A 19,989-nucleotide genomic window follows, 5' to 3' on the forward strand; every position below is an offset into this window, starting at 1 on the left:
GTATTGTTACTTATATGATCGCCTTAGTACAATACCCATTTATGTCTAACATTTTTTTCGTGATTTACATACCTATATGTTCATCCCATCTGTGAACAATGTTACCAGACAAAAAAAGCTTTGCTTTCTGGGAACACGAATTTCCTGAAGTTTTAAATCAAACTCTAGCTGATCAAGTCATACATAATATGTGTTTCTAAATAAATTGTAATTGCACATACTTTATAAGAATGTTATTGATACCGGAAAAAACAGGAATTTGAAATATTTCGAAACGCAAACGTTTCAAAATGTCTGAAATAAGAGACCCTACACATCATCAAATTGAAAATTAAATCAAGCCATCCTTATAAAAAATGAAACTGGTAATTATTATATTTGTTCATCTGAACATTAACATAATGAAGCTTAGTAGCACTTTGAGAATGACTCTATACGGCTTCATAAATATTTTCTAATCAACACATTCATACAAATACACGCACACGAACAGATGGATAAATAAAAATAAATAAATAAATAAATAAATATATATATATATATATGCCCCAATGTATGTCATTAATTCAAACACATATAGATGTTAACAAATGATGAGAACAGTTCTTATATTGTTAGCTTTGCCAAATATTATATCTTCACAGAATGCAAAATGCAAAACTAATAATGGATTACAAGACGCAGATTGGTAAGCTTCATCATAAATACACATCATTCTTGCAAAATATATAATCATGAGAATTTCTGAAGTTTCCTGATTTTAAATTTTTATGTCCGTGATGAGACCAGATGCGGTTATCAACAACAGCAAACTTTTAAGTAACAAATTTTCAAAATTTCCTTACATACATTGTTCTTGTAGTAACCCCTAAAATGATCATATTTCGGTTAGCTCTATTACGTATAACAAAAGACAAAAAATGAATATGAAAACATGATATATAAAACTAAAACACGTATAGGGCAATACTGTACAAAGGACCTGCACAGAACAATGGTAAACTGCTCGCTTCAGATTCACCTAATGATTGGGCGAATGGAGCAGCAGTCGTAACTCAGCAGAATGGGCATTCAGTTGCCGCTGCACTGACAAATGTAGTAGGACCCCATGCTAATGTGAAGTTTCTTGCGTACAATAATGTTCCACCAGCAGTGCCTAATGTGAAAACAAAGTCCAACAGCAAAGGTAGGATGAATAAAAATTCAAAAATTTCACAATTACTTAAATTGTTTATGAGACAGGTGTCATTATCATCAGCACAGCTCAAGGAGAAAATGATGGCGCGTGGATTGTACATACTGTTCCAGGATTTCCAGCAGCAAGAACAGGCTACAGTTGGCCTGCATCTGAAATTGCGAAAGGACATTTATTAATTTGCATGAGTATTGCAGAAACCCAAATCAACGCAGTAGGTTAGTCCGTGGCTTAAACTAATACCGTATCAAAAATCATTACACTTCTTGTAATGCAAATTTATTCTAATTAGTATCTTGGAAACAAGATATTCTACACATTTTTTTAACGAATAATCTGAAAAAAGGTTTTTTAATATTTAAAATATCTGCTTCTCATTAAAATGAAATATTAGCATTATAAAGTAGTAAACATTTTATTCTTTTTATTTAGCTGCTTCATTAATTCAAACTGAACCCTTCATATACTATAATGATATTCCTGAAACAGAAACAGCAGGAATGCCAGATTTTAAAAAATTAGCAGAAGGACAAATTCCTGTTTCCCCACCGTTTACGACCAGACGATCGATTAAAACTGCGGCGCAGGCTCCTGTAGACGTTCACATTTATAGCAAATCAGCTAAATCCAAATATGGTGGGTAGATGAAACATATTAATTAAATGATTATTTAAGTGGCTTTTATAATTGGTTTCTCATATTTTTCTAAAAGTAGTAATAAGTAAAACCTAAAAGAAGAACATCATATGTTTAGAAAACCATGTGATCACACTAACAGCGATGGAAATGTAATTACGTGTCGCTTTTAGTATCTGTACCAAAGTAAATTTTAATGATTACTGATTAAAAGGCAGTTTGCAGTAATTTTCACTGAAGTATAAGAGAATTTAATTTGTGATTACTAAAAAAAGATTATCACCTAGTAAATACAAATTATATTATTGTAGTATAATGAGAAATACGTAAGTTTGAAGAGAAATACTTTTAAAATTTACAATTGCATTTCTAGAAATTTACAAAAAGATCATTGTAAAAGCTCTCAAAAAGACCATAAAGGTTTGGTCTAGAAGAGACAATAAATTGAAAGGAGACTGTAGAGTTTTACAAAGGAATATTCGTTTAATTAAAAGCCCAGCTCAAATTGGTGATCATGCCACTAATATTGAGGCAGACGAATCAAATTGGATTGTTTCAGAACCTGGAAATATATTTTGCTTCATGGATAAGCCATATGCTGTAACTATACTAAAAGTAAAATAATTTTTGTGTTTTCATTCTGTTGTAATTTAGAAAAGTCAAGCAACTGAATCTGCAATGGGTGTTTGTATTGACAAAGATGCAATTTTTGCTCGATTTAATGCCATTGCTGCTCAAGTTGAGAACTGTCCACGATGACAGGCAGTATGGAAGAGAAAAGGCAATTTTTATATTTTTCACATGATTAATATTGTAGAATAAAATATTATGAGATAAATTTCCTACGGAAAGTTTTGAGTTTTGAAATCAGTATGATAATGGAAAAACGCTTACCTATTATCAATAATAGGAAATAAGCATTTGCCTAATATTGAAAAAAACGGCTTACGAGTCACGCTGTATGTTGAAATGCGTTTATTAGTAATATTTGTATTTATTATCAGAAACAAATGTTTCGCACGAGGTTTATATATTTTTGCATCCACTTTGAGCACTCTCTGGCACTTTGAGTTTACCATTCTGACCTATTTGGAGCGGTATTAACATTTTCTTAGATCGTCGTGCTATTTTTGCTGCTGCTCTAGTCTGCCCCAAAGCTGCTTCTTTTTGTGCTTTTATAAAAGTCTCAGGAAAATGTTTCATAATATTGCTTTCATTTTCTTCATAGTTGTTTCCATCTCTGTTCAAACTTTTTTCATCATTGGCTTCTTGAGATGTCAAAAATTCTTCAATTTCTTCTTCTGCTTTCACTGCATCAACTAGTAATTTTGGCAGGACGTAGGACTCCAGTCTAATTCGTGGCTCCTCGCCAAATGTCACCTTGAATGGACTTTGTCCTGTTGTTTCATGAATGCTAGCATTTATTTGCCATTGAACAAATTTCAGTCCCATTGACCATCTTTTGCATCCATTTTCTCGCATCCATATTGCCAGTTTGTCTTGCACAACGCCGTTTAGGCGCTCAACCGCACCTTGGCTCTGAGGATGCCTGGGTCTACCCGTGACAAGCTTCAGCTCTGACTAACATGTTTGGAGTTCCGCAATTACAGCACTTTAAAATTCCCGACCGTTGTCGTATTGCAGAGTGCTGGGAGCGCCGAACGTTAAAAAGATTTCGAGCAGCTTCGATGCCACTTCTTCCGCCCGTTTTGACTTTAGCGTACTCAACATGCAGACTTCGTAAAGTGATTCAAATAAGTCATTATATATTTAAAATCACTATCAGGCATGGTTTGAAAATTTTTCAAGTCCACCTGGGCTTGTGACATCAAATTTGTACTAACCAGTGGTTTAACAACTAGGCTTTTTGGAAGATTTCTTGCTCTCTTTTTATGGCATTTTTCACAAAGCGTGACAACAAATGGCAAGCTTCCTGTGTGACGTTCTCCCATTTATTCTATGCTTCTCGAAATGTCTTTTCTTCTCCACCATGACCAATCTTTTGATGAGCATCACTGATAACATCAAACATTTCTTCAATAGAGGCGATGCATCTTATTGCATCATTCTTGCCCAAGCGGATTAGTTTATTTTCTTCGCCGATTTTTGAAACTCCATACAGATTTTTTAAATTATAATCACGAACAGATTTTGGACCATCTGACTGGATTCGCAAAATGTCAGCAATCATTTGATCTCGCTGTGAAATCGGAAAAATTGCTCCATTCTGTTCATTCCTTTAACAAATTGGGAAGTAATTGCTTTTTCCTTACTAATGATACATAAAAACCTGCTCCCACAGTTTGTAACTGAACTTTTTCCTTTTACTGGTAAATAAAGACGTCATTTTAATTTTATCTTTTGCAATGCATATTTTCTATATTTCTGTGAGATAATAACTGATATCTAATAGATATGGGCATGTTGCTGATGCCTAATTGCTGAATACAGATGTGATAGAAATTTCTGTTACTATGTGTTCACGGTGATCAACGCTTACCGAAGCTGGATTTTCCGTTCAATGCACTGCTTTTGATAAGCTATGAAGTAGAAGAACCAGTTAGGGTAAGTCAGCTGCTAAAACTGTAGAACAGCACAAAGATACTGACTCCAGCTACGTTTAGAATTGTACGTCAAGAATTTCCAATATACGACATGCTGAGAACTAAAAGGAAACTATCCACGCATAACAATTATCCGATATTTTTTGCTTTTTATTACATTCTGCTGAATATTTCAGAAAACTGTATTCTGAATTTTACTTATAGAGAATCTATTGCTCGGTTCATAAATGTTATGATGCGCAGTGGCAGTGTGCCTATGCAGTGTGTTCAGACGTAATATCACATTTTTGCGCTTTCTCATTTAAGATGTTTTTTGAGAGTTGACAATGAGCATTAAAACATACAAATAATTGATAACTTAAGTTAGCAATGTGTTTGATTATTACATTTTATTTTTTAAAATTAAAGCACTTTTGAATGCTCAACTGATATTATTCATTTTCTTACTGGTCAAGATAAATGTAACATGTTGGTTTGCTCATTCAGCCTATTCGTTTTTATCACTTCGCCTTTGCGTTTAGCTAAACGCTTGCTGGGCATGTCTAATTATAAATCAAAGCACAAGTGGATATTAAGATTTTATTTACCTGAAACAAAACTGATTAATATGCTATATAAGTAATGTGGGGATATGTAAATCTAAATCAGATACGCTGCACACACAGATGGCCTAACTAACATTTTGTCCTTGGTGCTCCTGGCGTTATTTTACACCAGTCTCTGATCCAGCAACGCAGTTGTTGGTATCCCCAAGGGATCAGGTGCGCACTGGTTGTGCATTGCATCAGCTGTGCCTTTGTGCTAAGCACCAATTATGTGCTGGAAAGATAGCTGCCCAGGAGCGGCTGATGCAGCTTGATTGAAGAAGCTGGCGAATGGTGCAGCATGAGTTTTCAGCGCCCGCTTTACCAACCAGGATTGCGCCAGTTGCCATATGGTGACTCTCGTTTAACGGCCGAAAGGTTGCCAGGTATAGTATTGCCACAGCATACTCACCAAGATAAGCATGGTTGCTTTTTTCTCTTCTCTCAAAAAGCAATTGTATCTGGTGTGTTCTGGTGGAATTCAAGCACCCAGACTCTGGCGGCGATGCACAACTATCAGCAGGGATGGTCACTGGGTCTAGGGTGATCTATTGTAGCCGAAGCAACGTGTTAAACACAGTGGGCGCAGCAACCGGCTTTGTATAAAAATTTATTAAAAATCTGCTTGACATTTAACAAAGTGACATAAGGTCCCAAAGTTATGCTAGTATTGCTCACCGATTTTATGTAAACTATCATTTAGCAGGAGAATCAAATTCATGGCCACTACAAAGTTGGGCAGATGCCACAATATGCATGCAATTAACAAATGTATTGCGGCAGCTAAGTGCATTAACAAATGTTGTACGCCCAAAATGACCGCAGGATCATCACAATTGAGAAGTGGTGAAACAACAAAAATCAGAATTTTTTTCTTTGAATCAGCATTAGAAACTGAGAAACTGATCCACAAACTACTAAGATTTAATGCTAGATTATGCTCAAAAGATCAGAAATAGGAAGTCAATTTCTGCTAATCCTCAGTCACTGAACAGAATTTTTTCTCTACTGTTCAAACCAAGCACTTAAAATGCACTGTAATAGGTTTTTGTTGGCTGAAAGCATGCAGAAAACAATTGAGCAAATAGAAAGGCTTCACACAAAGTCACTGAAACCGCCAAACCAAAATATGAAAAATGAACCCTGAAAACAACAATAGCAATGCGAGCTACTGTAAGTAAAATTTATGCTCAGATTCACTACCATTTTCTGGACAATACAGCAAAAATTTAAATTTTATTATTTATTTGATAATGCACTTTCAACTTTGAACATTGAAAAATTATGATAAAGAGTAATGCCAAATAAGAAACATCATTACAAAATTAAAATTAGCTATGAATTATTAGAATGAATTGTGAATATGATAAACAACAGAAACTGTTGGGTAAGAAGTAAGATAATAATAAAACCATTCAAAATGATGAAGCACTTTTCATGCATTGAGTAACATCAAAACAAAAAAATTTATAAATACAATTAGCACGTCCTTTTTAAGTTTTCACTGGAAACAGCAAAGGTGGCATCATACTGTGACACTGGCAGACCGGAAATAATTGGAAGACTATTGAAAATAATTTCCATTTGACGTTCCCAAAATTGAGAATCCGCCTGCTGAATTTCTCCCACAAAGTCTTTATCAAATGGATGGATTTCAAGTAGGCAATTGATGCATTGAAACGCTTTCCAAAGTTTGAACATCAAGATGCTATCATAATCATTTTCAGCGAATGCCATTACTTTTATCGTGTTATTTTCTTCATGTAGCAGCTGGATACGACATTCACAAATATTTTGTATCGCTTTTACAGTTAAGCTATTAGGACCGATTATTCTTTTTGCAACATCGAATGGGTAGTGCAAAGATGAATAAATCTTCGTAGCAAATGCGTTTTCAATTTCTCCAATTTGTACAGGTGGCGGAAGATGAAGAAAGTTCTGCAGCCGTGTCAATGTTAGCAAATTCTTCATGTGATAAAGCAAAATATTTTCCTCAAGTTTTTCAAACATATCTACTATACCTACAGTGATGAATGAATTCTTCTCATTTAATGGAGCATTCAACAAATCTGCGCCACATAAATTAACGGGAAAATGAACCTTCAACATTTCAGCTCGAGTTGCATAGAATTTCAAATCTTTTAATTGAACTGCATTCACCATGTCTTCGTCAGAATAAAACGATTTTAGCAAGCAATGAATGCATTCAAATGCTCTCCAAAGCTTGAATTTCACAATACTTTCAAAATCACGCTCGACGAATACTTCGATTTGTAGCGCATTGACTTCTTTCCAACGCAGTCGGATGCGGCATCCACAAACTGTTTGAATCACTTTCACAGTTAAACCACGAGGACCAATTATTCTGCCTGCAATATTAAATGGAAAGTCGAGAAGTGAATAGATCTTCTTAGCATATCCATTTGTAACTCTACCACTCGCTGCTGGTGATGGAATGCTGAAAATATCATGGAACATTGGCAATGCTAACAAGTTGTTCATGTGACTGGTCAGCATTTGCTTTTCCAATACTTTAAGCATTTCCACTGAAAATCTTTTACCCACTGAGTAATGGTTACTTGAAACAGCACTTACATCATTTATATCAGAATGACAATGCTGCTGAATGACAAAGAATTTTATGATGATTTCAACCTGGCTTTCATAGAATTTGAAATCATCAGATTGAATTACTTGCACCATATCTTTTCCTGAAGGATCCATGCGAAGCAAACAATAAATGAGCTGAAATGCTTTCCAAATTTTGAACTTCACAATGCTCTCGTAATCTGGTTCAACAAATATCTGGATTAGCAGTAAATTGTATTTTATGAAATTCAGTTCGATGCCACATCCACATAATAGTTGAATAGCTTTCACAGTGCAACCACGCGGACCAATTATTCTGCCTGTCATATTATACGGCAAACCTGCAGTTGAATAGCATGTTTCTGCGAACCCTTTCTTAATTTGTCCACTTGGTTCAGGCGTCGGAATCTGAATAATGTGCTGAATCATTGGCAATGCAAGCAACTTGTTCACATGATGAAGCAGAATGTGTTCTTCAACATTAATTATCAACTGCGTGATGAACTGCTCAGTGGAATCCTCATCGACTTGCTTTACTGTTCTGCTCAGCTGACTTAACGAAGACATACTGCTGTTGTGATAATTGAAGGAATAAGAGAATGAGCTTTGTGACTTCAATCAACCTATTTTATATATCTATGGCCCAACTTTAAACTGCTGCTTTTAAAGTAAATGCATAAAGTTGAGTTTTGTTTAAAGTGTTATGGTTTAAAACGTAGGTCATTCTTAGATGTCATTATAATTGAAAATTTTCTAAAAAATTGCTTATTTAAAATATTCCTACCGCAAATTGAAAAACACATATGCTGCAGTTTTATTTGTAAAACGTTCTTTAACTTAATTATTATAATATATTTAAGTTATGATGTTCAAGATAGAGTGGTTTTATTGAGCTTTGTGTGATGCCCACGCTGAATTTATATAAAAATTAGACTACCTTTCTATTTTTATAGCAAGCAATCTAAATACCATTAGAATGAACCATTGATGTTAATGTTAATTTAACTTTTCAAATTTATATCTTCAAAGAAGCCATTTTTCAGTTAGAGGAAAAATAATTTTTATTTAACCGACCTGCATCATACTTATATTTGTTTTATAATTTTAAAGCAATGTGAAAAATTAGTTAATAATTTGTCTTTCTTATGAATTTTCTTCGTTTTTCATGGTATAAATCAAAAGTTACTTCAAAAGGTGATTGTTTGAAACATCGTTGCATATATCATTAACTTCACCAGTATAAGAATATAATTTTATTTATATTTTGTTCAATTTTTCTTTTATCATTTAATGCAATGATCTCTTCTAAAAGTAGTTGTTCAGTAGATAAAAATATGGCAGTAAAAAATGACAAACCTGAAATCATGATTACTATGGATGCTAGAAGTTCTTTTTTTAATTTTCCACACAGCGCACTCATGATTTTTATTAACAGTTTTTATTAAGTTAATTAGCCTCAACATAACTGATAATGAAGTTAAAATCTCTGTTGTAATGTAAGATATCTATATGTACCTTTTCATTTACATAATTTTCTGCTTTGCATGTATATATATATATATATATATATATATATATATATATATATATATATATATATATATATATTTGTAATATATGAATGTGATAAGCAAATAACATCCATTTTATTTTTAAAAGTGATTGAAAAGTAGTTTACTGATTTACTGACTAACAATTAAATACTTCTACTTAATCTGCCTTTATTTTTTGATAGATATGTTGAATAATCATCTTAAAATTTTAAATTTATCATTGCCATGATTGGAAACTTTGCATTATTGAAGCAATACAATAAACCTTTCTGTGATATTTAATTTTATTCAAAGAATAATTTAAAATGATGATCTAATTCTGTATTATATGATGGGAACTTTCAAATAATTTGTTTCTAAAATTAACAGAACGTTTTCTCTAAATTTGTTTGAAGGAAAAACCGGAAATAACAAAAACATGGTGAGATGTCTAGCAATTGCACTTGTAGAGAAGGCCTACTCTCTAAACAGCATATATCAAAGAGTTCAAATGTATGCTCTTGTGCTCAGCTGACCTTTCTAAAATGATCTTGTGTTTCCTCAAAGGTAGTGACTGATGGTATTACGCTGTGGCTGGAAGATACTACAGTTCTCATTCAGATGAACTTTAATCTTCTACCACTTCTAACCAGTGGATATCCAAACGGGCGATTAACGAATTTGTGTTTTGTTTGACTTCACCCTTGCGTCTTCTCAAGCTTTTCATGAACTATAAAATGAGTCATAATGCAACACTGCTTTTACATAATTGCACGGACAATGCCTCAAGTCATAGCCACTTAATAATGGGCATCTCTAAATATGATAGGTCTTTGGACTTCTTAATAATCACACCTCGCATAATCAAATCATAAAGTTGAACTCAATTTCCAAACTCTGAATCTTCCAATGCTTTTTCAACAACTCCCCTCACACGTCTTATTACGTAAGCATTAAATAAGTGATTTTTTATGCGTAGACATAGGATGGACAGCAAATAATCCGTGCAAATGCTGTAAGTATGGCTACATGGTCATGACGCTGATCACTTATAATGAAGCTGCTGATGTATTCATGAGTGTCGTTTATTCAAATGAGAAAATTACTCAACTGATTGTGTATTTAAGGGGTGTCTAGTTAATGGAACAATTGGAGGTGCTTTTATTTTTATGAGCATAAAGCACATGGATAAAAAAATACCATATCTTCTTAACAAAGGAACTGCTTATTCTTAACTGATTTTTTACGCAAGCCAGTAAAGAGAGTTATAGTTGCATCGATGTGATACAACCAAACGTTTATTTCGCCTATGTTAGAAATGATAATTCCTTTGGAGGGTCCTGTTTAACGTCAGCTATGTTAATCTGCACAAAGAACCCTTCTGATTTGCTATCAATCAGGCCCTTACAGTGATCGTACAGATCGACAGTGACTGGAAACACCTTACGCAGTGAGACCAGGAAGAAGAGGTTGCGCAGGGAGTCGCAATTGATGGTAAAGGTTTGTGTAGTCATTGGACAGGGAGTGATATGGATAATCACATTAGTTGCTCTAATAGAATGCTTTCAAGCAGCTGAAATGCAATATTCTTGACTTGATCAAACTTTGAAGACTTCGTAGCAGTGACTTCAACAAAGAGAAGCATGTGAGATAACCTTAAGCTCGCGCATATGGTTGACAGGATCCTGTGGAAGTCTACATGAGCGCTGATGTGATGCGTCATCGATTACTCTTCCTTAAATATTGGCTGCTGCTTTATTATTTTATGAGTCATGTTTCAGTTTTTGATTTGAGATTATACTTCAATAAACTGAATGAACAACTAAACAATTCTAGTTGTAGTTCCTTTACCACATAGAAATGTGTGATGTATAGATGATGATGTTGCGTTTCATCTTACAAATGTGAATTACTTAACAACAACTGATATTAAAAGTTACTGCTTATTTAAATTTACTCAGCTTTTTAAAAATAAAATTAAACATGGCCGCTGAAATGCCACCAACCATATAACTAATAGATAATTGCAAATAATAATTTGCTCAGTAAAAAGGCAATTTTTAAAATTCCATGTAACGTTTATTCATGTTATTGAGAGAAAATGAATAACACAGATAAACTACTTCCAGATGGAAAACTGTATAAGCCAGTTGTGGTAGGCAAGCAGCTTTATATCTGAGAAGCATTGAAAAAATGCTACATGTCAAACAGATTCGCAATTAAGTCATTGTTAAAAATAATGATGAAATTAAATGCAATTAAACTAAAAATTAAAATATTTGCTTAATTAAGTATTTACATAGTAAAGCCTAATTGCATCTACAGAATCACTTTATATATCATCATAAATATTTTCCCATCAAGTCATTCGCACAAATATACACGCAAACATCTGTATGTATATATGTGTGCGTGTGCATGTAGATGGGCGCGAGCAATTGCATATCATTAATTCGTACGCAGTTACGTATTAATAAATGCAGGAAATTATCTTCATACTTTTTGTTTTACCATATATTACAATTTCGCAAGAATGGAAATGCAAAACCAGAGCAGGAGCAGCCAATGCAGATTGGTAAGTTTTATTATAAATCCTCGCTCTGTTTAGAAAAAATAAAATAAATTAAATAAAATAAATTATAACAACATAACATAACATAGCATAACGGCATATCATTTTGGAATTTTTTCAGTGTCTATTATGTGTTAAGAAAAAATCTAACTGCAGCTTATAATAATATCAATAATATAATGCAGCGTTTGTGTAAGGGTTTATAAAAATGGCTTACGTACAGGTGTATAATTACAACAATAAGTAAAGAAATATTTACACGTTTATTCATTTCATTGCTCAAATGTAAAATAAATGGAAAACAAATCTCATATACATAATACACAATACATATAGGGCAATATTATACAAAGGTCCTGCACAGAACACTGGTAAATTGTTCACTTCAAATTCACCTGCTGCTTGGGAGGGTGGAGCAGTACCCGTTACTCAAAATAATGGGCATTCATTTGCAGTTGCACTGACCCACGTAGTAGGAGACAACGGTAATGTAAAGTTTCTTGCATACAACAACGTTCCTCCAGCAGTGCCAAATGTGAAAACAAAGTCTAACAGCAAAGGTAGGATGAATAAAAATTCAAAAATTTTGCAATTGCTTAAATTATTTATGAAACAGGTGTCATTATCATCAACACAGCTCCAGGACAAAATGACGGCACGTGGATTGTACATACTGTTCCAGGATTTCCAGCAGCAAAAACAGGCTACAGTTGGCCAGCAGCTGAAATCGCTAAAGGACATTTATTAATTTGCATGAGTATTGCAGAAACCCAAATCAACGCAGTAGGTTAGTCCGTGGCTTAAACTAATACCGTATCAAAAATCATTACACTTCTTGTAATGCAAATTTATTCTAATTAGTATCTTGGAAACAAGATATTCTACACATTTTTTTAACGAATAATCTGAAAAAAGGTTTTTTAATATTTAAAATATCTGCTAATCATTAAAATTAAATATTATCATTATAAAGAAGTAAACATTTTATTCTTTTTATTTAGCTGCTTCATTAATTCAAATTGAACCCTTCGTATACTATAATGATATTCCTGAAACAGAGACAGCAGGAATGCCAGATTTTAAAAAATTAGCAGAAGGACAAATTCCTGTTTCCCCACCATTTACGATCAGACGATCGATTAAAACTGCGGCGCCTGCTCCTGTTGACATTCACATTTATAGCAAATCAGCTAAATCCAAATATGGTGGGTAGATATAACATAATAACTAAAATGATTATTTAAGTGTCTTTTTGTAATTAGTTTCTCATATTTTTCTAAAAGTAGTAATAAGTAAAACCTAAAAGAAGAAACATCATATGTTTAAAAAAGCATATAATCACACTAAGAGCGATGAAAATGTAATTACGTGTCGCTTTTAGTATTTGTACCAAAGTAAATATTAATAATTAATGATTAAAACGCAGTTTGCCGTAATTTTCACTGAAGTTCAAGAGTTTAATTTGTGATCACTAAAAAGAGACTGTCGCCTAGTAAAAACAAATTTTATTATTCTGGTATAAAGAGAATTACTTTTAAAACTTACAATTGCATTTTTAGAAATTTACAAAAAGGTCATTGTAAAAGCTCTCAAAAAGACTATAAAGGTGTGGTCTAGAAGAGACAATAAATTGAAAGGAGACTGCAGAGTTTTGCAGAGGAATATTCGTTTAATTAAAAGCCCAGCTCAAATTGGTGATCATCCTACTAATATTGAGGCAGACGAATCAAATTGGATTGTTTCAGAACCTGGAAATATATTTTGCTTCATGGATAAGCCATATTCAGTAAGTATATGGAACTTTTATTAAGCTACTGATATTGAATTTAGAAAAATCAAATAAAAGAACCTGGGATGGCAGTTTGTATTGACAAAGATACAATTTTTGCTCAATTTAATGCTATTGCTGCTCAAGTTGAGAACTGTCCATCATGAAAAGCAGTATGAAGTAGGCAATGAAAATTTTATAACATTTTAAACAAGATGTGTACTGAAATTGCTTATTATTTGTCGGTAATTTAATGAATTTCATTTTCACCTATTTTTATTGAATATATTTAGCATTTATTAATAAATGAAAATGATACCTTGAGTTCTTACTGTTCTTTACTTTGTTCAAGAGTTGTTCTGATAACGTCTTACTTTATGTTTTAAGTTACCTGAGCAGGAATAACTTATGCAAAACCTGAGTTTGGAACGTAGCAGACTTTCTTGAAACATGCAAACTGTTGTTGGACTCTGCTTTAGAAAAATAGGTGCTTAATTTTACCGCTTTTGATCGGTAATTGGCGATTGACTCATGGTATTTTGTTTATATTTTACTTTTTGAGATGGAATTAATGATCAAAATGATGATGAATAACTAATAAAATGGCATAAGTCATTCGCAAATTACCGATCAAACGCTGTACAAGCTATGAACGAACAACCAATCACACAAAAAGGGTGGTGTGAGGAAAATGGGAGCTTATGAAATCAACGTTCTCCTTCAGTAGCATCACAAATTTAGAAAATTAGATTTGATCACAGGAAGGTGATGGTACAGAACCGTATAAAATCCTTGTATCAACTTTCAACGAAAAATAATGGCTATTACGTGACCAATAATCTACACTCAACATCGCACTAGGAACGCTTGTAAAGAATCCATCCATAAGTGAAAGACTGCATCAGAAATATCAGCAAATAGAACATTAAAAATAAATTAGAAATGAATTTATGGGATTTTTAATATAATAATAATGTTAAAATAAATCGAATTCGAAATAATCGAAATTTAATTATTTCAGCATATTTTTAATAACCTGAAAATCATTTGGTACAGAATAACAGCAATTTCCCTAAACGAGGGCGTTTTTTTGTTTAAAACTACTAGAAGCTTTACTATGTCTATTATACAGAATGAAGAAAAGGTTCTCAAAGTGGCGTATGTTGTGTAAATGGTAAACATGCCCAACTTAGCGACAGATAAAATGGAAGAACATAAATTAGGTGTCAACTGACGTCAGGGCGGTGGTTATGAATGGTGTGCGCGTGTACTTGTTCATTTGTGTTAGCATTAAATTGTCAAACTACGTTGTAGTTGTTTAATAAATTTTTTCTTGCTTATTTGTTTAATGAGATGATTAGGCGTTTTCTATTGACTTTGAAGTACACAGCTCTTGAATATCAGATTGTACTGGCAGTGCAGTCTATCATTATCTAATCTAACGCATTAGTTATGACTAACAGTTTCCATTAAAAAGTTTATTGTTTAGAAATACAAAACTGTTTAACTTGTAGAACTCAATGTATTTAGCACAGTAGTAACATGGAAAATTTGATAAATTAAAAAATGAATTACTTCCAAATTGGAAAAGCAAAAATATTGAGTATACGCGTATCCGGTATTTAAGAGATTAAGGTTTAAAAGTCATACTAAGTTTTAAGGATATCAAAGAGTGATAAACTTTATTGTTTAGATTTTATGTCATTTTTTAAGTTGTAACGACCCGCCGGGTGGGGACAGCGGATCTGCCTCTGGGTCCGCGCCAGTTCGTCCGCCGTTTCTATGTGCTTGTTCGTTCTCGCTCGCTGGGTCTCGTCTCCTCGTCGACATCCTCAGAACACGCTTTTACTCGTACAACTCGTCCACACGTCGGTCAGCGCTCTCGCTCTTCGCCACTCCAATATATAGAAGGCTTTCGCCGCAGGGGGGCAACGTAGTGGGTCAACTGAAATTTGATCCCCTATTGTCTTGCTGACAGTCCCCCGGCTTGCGGCCCTTCTGTAAATCAGCGGCTCGTTACGCGGGGGCTTTGATCCGCTGCCCCAACGGATCATCAGCGACCGGCATGCCCTCGGATCAGTGACCGAACGCATGTTAAACAATGGCCGAACAATGGCTAATTAGGTACCGACGTGTCGGGTCATGAGGGTCTGTCGCCAGAAGCCACCCGCGGTCCTCGCCGGCGGCGTCTTTGAACTCGCATCTACCTCAGCCGCACCTGCAATCATCAACGCCGCCGTATAGCAAGGGTTGTTGTAAAGTAAATGCTCATAATACATAAAATAATTGCATTCAAAATCATGTATAGCTATTTACCTATCAAGAATGAAAATGTTATTATTTCTGCTTAAATGCATGCGGATCCTTTTTAATTATTTAAATGCTTATTTCTATTTATATTAAAATATTTTCATACTTTCATTGGATTGTTCTGCTTGAAATAATTTAAACTTTAAGTATTTTTGAATAATACATAGGTTTTATTTTAACTACTTTCTGGGTTATTTATGCAAATAACATTAATAATCAATAAATATTAAAATTCAGCAATATTTAAAGTGAAGATTTTACATATAATGTAAAGAAACTCCCTCTCGTGTAGCTGCGATGGCCGAGTGGTTAAGGCGTTGGACTTGAAATCCAATGGGATATTCCCGCGTAGGTTCAAATCCTGCTCGCAGCGAAAATTTTCAATCTTTTCGTTTTGGCAAAATTGCATGCTAAAGTTCCATAATATTAATTTTCAAACAAATCATACTTATGAATATTGACAATATAGTTAATAAAATTTATTTATTGCATATTTCACTTGATTAGTTGTTTTATTTTCCAGACGTATTGTAAGAATGTTTCAAATTCTATCAGTGATTGCATAATTTGAACATAATTTTAATTTATCCTTGATTATGAACTTATATAAATTTTAAAATATGTGAACTGAATTATTTTTGCTACCATTTTATAAAGTGATCTTTCTGCTTTTTCTCAGTGGATCTCAGTGGTCTCAATGTAAACAGCTTTGCGCAGAGCACATTTTTATGCAAATTAAAAGTTAATGCAAGCGTAGAATGCAATAATAATTTCATCTCACGTGTGAAAATAAAAGTTTCCTGAAATTTTAGCTCAATTAAAAGCTTCTGCTATCGTGAGACCGAAGTCGAAGACATCAATATCAGTAATGAAATTGTTAATGTTAGCAAAGTAAAAAAAGATTAACAGATATATGAAATATATTGCGGCTATATGAATATTTTTCAGAGGTATTTAAAATTTCAACATGTAACAATAATAGGTATATTTAATCGTAATTCGAAAACAAAATTACATCATATGAAACATTGTCTGATAAACATTATAATAAATAAATTATGTACGAATGTAAAAAATAAAAGACATAAATGTTACCAATTTTTTTTCATTTTAATAAATTCTATTCTTCGAATGAAAATACAATAATTCGTTATTATGATACATGAAAATGTCTCTTGATTTAAAAAATGACATCTGAAATAATAATCAGTTGTCAGAATACAAACGCAAAATGGTATATTTCAGATCGCGCGGTACACGCTTTATTACGATACGCCCATCGTAAGAAAGTGACGCAAATACCCACGGATCGCAAGCCGACCATTCACAACAATATACTGATTCTTCGTGATCGTCATATTCCCGCAAAGGTCCATCAGGAATGCTAGAAATTAACTTCTGCATATAATTGTAATTTTAAATAAATGCAAACATTACTTAGAGATATTTGAATCTTCCATGTCATTATTGAATGATAAATCCACCGATTCGGAACTAAAAGATGCAGCACACCAAAGTACAACTTTTGAGTCAGTACTACTGCTTAAGAATAATTGATCGTGCACTGGATTAAATCGGACTGAGCATACCCTGAATTTAAAAAATATTTGATGATTTATTTCATTAAAACAATGCTACTACTTTCTAATGCAATGATATAAATTAATTTATTTCATTTCAGTTACCAGTGAGAATGATGAGCAAATCTTGCTATTCTTTCTTTCGTCTTTCGGATGTCCCAAAAATGAATAAAACCATCATTAGCTCCAGTCATCAAATAATATGGACGATTAGGATTGAAGTCTAAATCTCGAATGCAGAGTGAATGGGCATCTTCGATCAAATATGTCTGCCTAAAATAAAGTTGTCATTTTTCAAATTAAAGTCATCAAGAAAAGCGAAATACTTGTTGCTTCGACTATCCCAACCGAAAATTGCCGTCCCTTGTGCCAGCGTTAAACAGCAACTATCATGATGAGGATCCCACTTTGCGACAGCCAACGGATTCTGAGAATCTTCATTAACAGTTACCTTTCTTTTATTCTAAAAGTGGAATTAATTTTTCTTATACAATCACAATCAATGAATGCTCGTAAAAATAATACAAACTGTTCCATGCCATTCTTCAGATCTACAAAAATCAAGTGGCTCCCGATCAAAATGCAAGCTTCAGATGCTGAAAATGGCTTCCACAAAAATCTAAATTTTAATATTGTAAATAAAATTCAAATTAACAGTTCGAATTAATTATGTTTAAAAAATTAAACAGAAAATATAAAGTATAACCTGGGTACATATCGATGTCCTTCCACGTCTATTGTCGCGGTTTCATTTAATTGAAGCGTTTCCGTTGTGCTTCCCTGCAATGATTTCAGCCTCCAAATTGAACATTTAGGCTTGCAATTCTCTATTAAGCATTAAACAAAAATTTTCACATTATTCATTGCAACAAATACATCTATACACGAAGATCTATAAAAAATTGAAAAAAAAAACATAACAGCAAAATGAACTGACACCAACTGAAATTTTAAATAATTTACACTGACTGACTAATAAAAAAGCTAAGAAGTAAAACCTAAATACTTGTCATATAAGATGAAGCAAAAACATCTCCTTGAATAGGACAACCAGCAAGATACCAAATTTCACCAGCGTCGTGTGGAAAGGTCTGCTTAAATAATTTTTGATCCGAATTCTCGTCATATGCGAAATAGTATATCTAAAATTCCAAAAATCATCAGTTTCATTAATTTGTAACTACTTTTAATAATAACTTGATTTTCGTTTTTCAGCGACTGCGTTCCGGCAATAAAAATAGATTTTTCTTCGTCGTTTATTAAAGTAGCTAAACTTCTTGCCTGTAAAATAAACACAAGTACATGGTTATGATTACCAATTAACTCACCTGAAAATCCAAACCAAAAATAAATGTGTCTTCACTAGCATCATCCATAAAAACCAATACTGAAATTTAAGAATAAATAATAGGTACTGCGTGAGGAAAAGCTTTACTGAATAACATTTATTGAAAACATTAAAATGTCAAAATTCTACATTACAAATCACAATTCATATAAGTTAAAATATACTATAACATTTTATATTATAAACTAATTTTGTTTTGCTTTGAATATGAACAAAGTTAACATATTTCATAGTTAAACCATCAATACGTAGAGAAATTCCATATTTTAAATTTTGGTTATAATACCCAAAAGAAAAATTAATGCTGCAAAATTCGTTTATCGCAAATTTAATAGCTTTTCCATTTGAATTTTAAAAACTGCTTCAAATTATACAACTTTATGCGGATCTACAAAGACGCTATAAAAAACACCGCAAAACATTTCTTGCAAAATGTTTGAAAAGAAAACATTAATCAAGTATGAATTGATGAATAAAAAACTGAAATAAAAAGTGTTACAATAAACGGGGAATTGCATATTTCAATTGTATGATTACATTCATAATAAAATCTATCAAAAAAACAGAAAATATTTTGTTGCAGTTTTACAATTTAACAGTCAATAACATGAATATTTACAGTTAGAGAAAATAAGTTAATTACAATTGTTTATGAAATGCTAAAATTTTTTTCATAAAATAATACTTTTAACTGTAGAAATTTCTTCTTCTTACGAAAAGGTTCTCGTTACTGATCATTTTCTAGAAGGCAAGTGAAACGCTTTTTTTACTAGTACTGTTACTACTTTTCGATAGCAAGCACTGCTCCCCTGTGTACAAACGTCTAAATATTATGTACGCCGCAGTCAGTATTTTAAATTCATAACCATTTAGACTACTATCTGGTAACACTAACTTTTACATAATTAGTGTACTTTTATTCTGTTTCGCTTTTTGTATAGCAGTAGACTGAATTCTTGATTCTTGCGTATGCAACTAATGGTCAAGCAAGATTAAGTACGGGCTTTATTTTTTAATATAGTACACTGTATATAAGAAAATATGTACAGATGTGCACTCATCCTTACCTAATAGTTATTTTCAAATGTCACTTGCTTTTTTAGCAGCTAATTAAAATATACTTTATAATTTTATTTATCTGTGAAGAATCTCATACAGTATACTTGCTGACATGCAAGGTATTTTGAATATAAAATATTTAATAAATAATATTACTTAATTTATCACAACATGCACATTTTAAATAGTAGTAAGAGAGCATAATTAGCATAGGTAGATTGTTCTCCAAGTCCCATTAGTCAGGTGATCATA

At 32.8% G+C, this 19,989-nt stretch overlaps 6 protein-coding genes and 1 non-coding gene across 7 annotated transcripts; 3 read left to right on the forward strand and 4 right to left on the reverse strand.

Moving 5' to 3' along the window:
* The first annotated feature begins 770 nt into the window (after nt 1-770).
* Tsp_12244 (deoxyribonuclease II superfamily) lies at nt 771-2,590 on the forward strand. Its single transcript, XM_003367192.1, has 7 exons — nt 771-819; nt 863-887; nt 963-1,186; nt 1,243-1,413; nt 1,628-1,831; nt 2,205-2,446; nt 2,486-2,590. The coding sequence occupies exons 1-7, from the start codon at nt 771-773 to the stop codon at nt 2,588-2,590; spliced, it is 1,020 nt and encodes a 339-aa protein (XP_003367240.1).
* Nucleotides 2,591-2,857: 267 nt separating this feature from the next.
* Nucleotides 2,858-3,783, reverse strand: Tsp_12245 (KRAB-A domain-containing protein 2). The gene is made up of 2 exons (XM_003367193.1): nt 3,676-3,783; nt 2,858-3,412 (listed from the first exon to the last, which is right to left on the reverse strand). Exons 1-2 carry the CDS (start codon nt 3,781-3,783, stop codon nt 2,858-2,860), a joined length of 663 nt encoding a protein of 220 aa, XP_003367241.1.
* Nucleotides 3,784-5,179: 1,396 nt separating this feature from the next.
* Tsp_12246 (conserved hypothetical protein) lies at nt 5,180-5,611 on the reverse strand. The gene is made up of 2 exons (XM_003367194.1): nt 5,558-5,611; nt 5,180-5,527 (listed from the first exon to the last, which is right to left on the reverse strand). The coding sequence occupies exons 1-2, from the start codon at nt 5,609-5,611 to the stop codon at nt 5,180-5,182; spliced, it is 402 nt and encodes a 133-aa protein (XP_003367242.1).
* An 847-nt stretch (nt 5,612-6,458) lies between these two features.
* Tsp_12247 (putative KH domain protein) lies at nt 6,459-8,135 on the reverse strand. Its single transcript, XM_003367195.1, has one exon. It carries the CDS (start codon nt 8,133-8,135, stop codon nt 6,459-6,461), a length of 1,677 nt encoding a protein of 558 aa, XP_003367243.1.
* Nucleotides 8,136-11,201: 3,066 nt separating this feature from the next.
* Tsp_12248 (deoxyribonuclease II superfamily) lies at nt 11,202-13,607 on the forward strand. The gene is made up of 7 exons (XM_003367196.1): nt 11,202-11,255; nt 11,584-11,675; nt 12,009-12,232; nt 12,289-12,459; nt 12,674-12,877; nt 13,232-13,458; nt 13,503-13,607. The coding sequence occupies exons 1-7, from the start codon at nt 11,202-11,204 to the stop codon at nt 13,605-13,607; spliced, it is 1,077 nt and encodes a 358-aa protein (XP_003367244.1).
* A 2,434-nt stretch (nt 13,608-16,041) lies between these two features.
* On the forward strand, nt 16,042-16,123 carry Tsp_12249. Its single transcript has one exon. It is a non-coding gene; the product is annotated as a tRNA-Ser (tRNA).
* An 833-nt stretch (nt 16,124-16,956) lies between these two features.
* Nucleotides 16,957-19,221, reverse strand: Tsp_12250 (protein TSSC1). The gene is made up of 12 exons (XM_003367197.1): nt 19,185-19,221; nt 18,659-18,717; nt 18,528-18,611; nt 18,362-18,472; nt 18,247-18,272; nt 18,207-18,222; nt 18,037-18,155; nt 17,856-17,949; nt 17,657-17,793; nt 17,436-17,603; nt 17,235-17,340; nt 16,957-17,148 (listed from the first exon to the last, which is right to left on the reverse strand). The coding sequence occupies exons 1-12, from the start codon at nt 19,219-19,221 to the stop codon at nt 16,957-16,959; spliced, it is 1,149 nt and encodes a 382-aa protein (XP_003367245.1).
* Between the last annotated feature and the right edge of the window lie 768 nt (nt 19,222-19,989).

The sequence above is a fragment of the Trichinella spiralis genome (genome assembly GCF_000181795.1).
Source record: "Trichinella spiralis strain ISS 195 chromosome Unknown Scfld4697, whole genome shotgun sequence".
Lineage (NCBI taxonomy): Eukaryota > Metazoa > Nematoda > Enoplea > Trichinellida > Trichinellidae > Trichinella > Trichinella spiralis.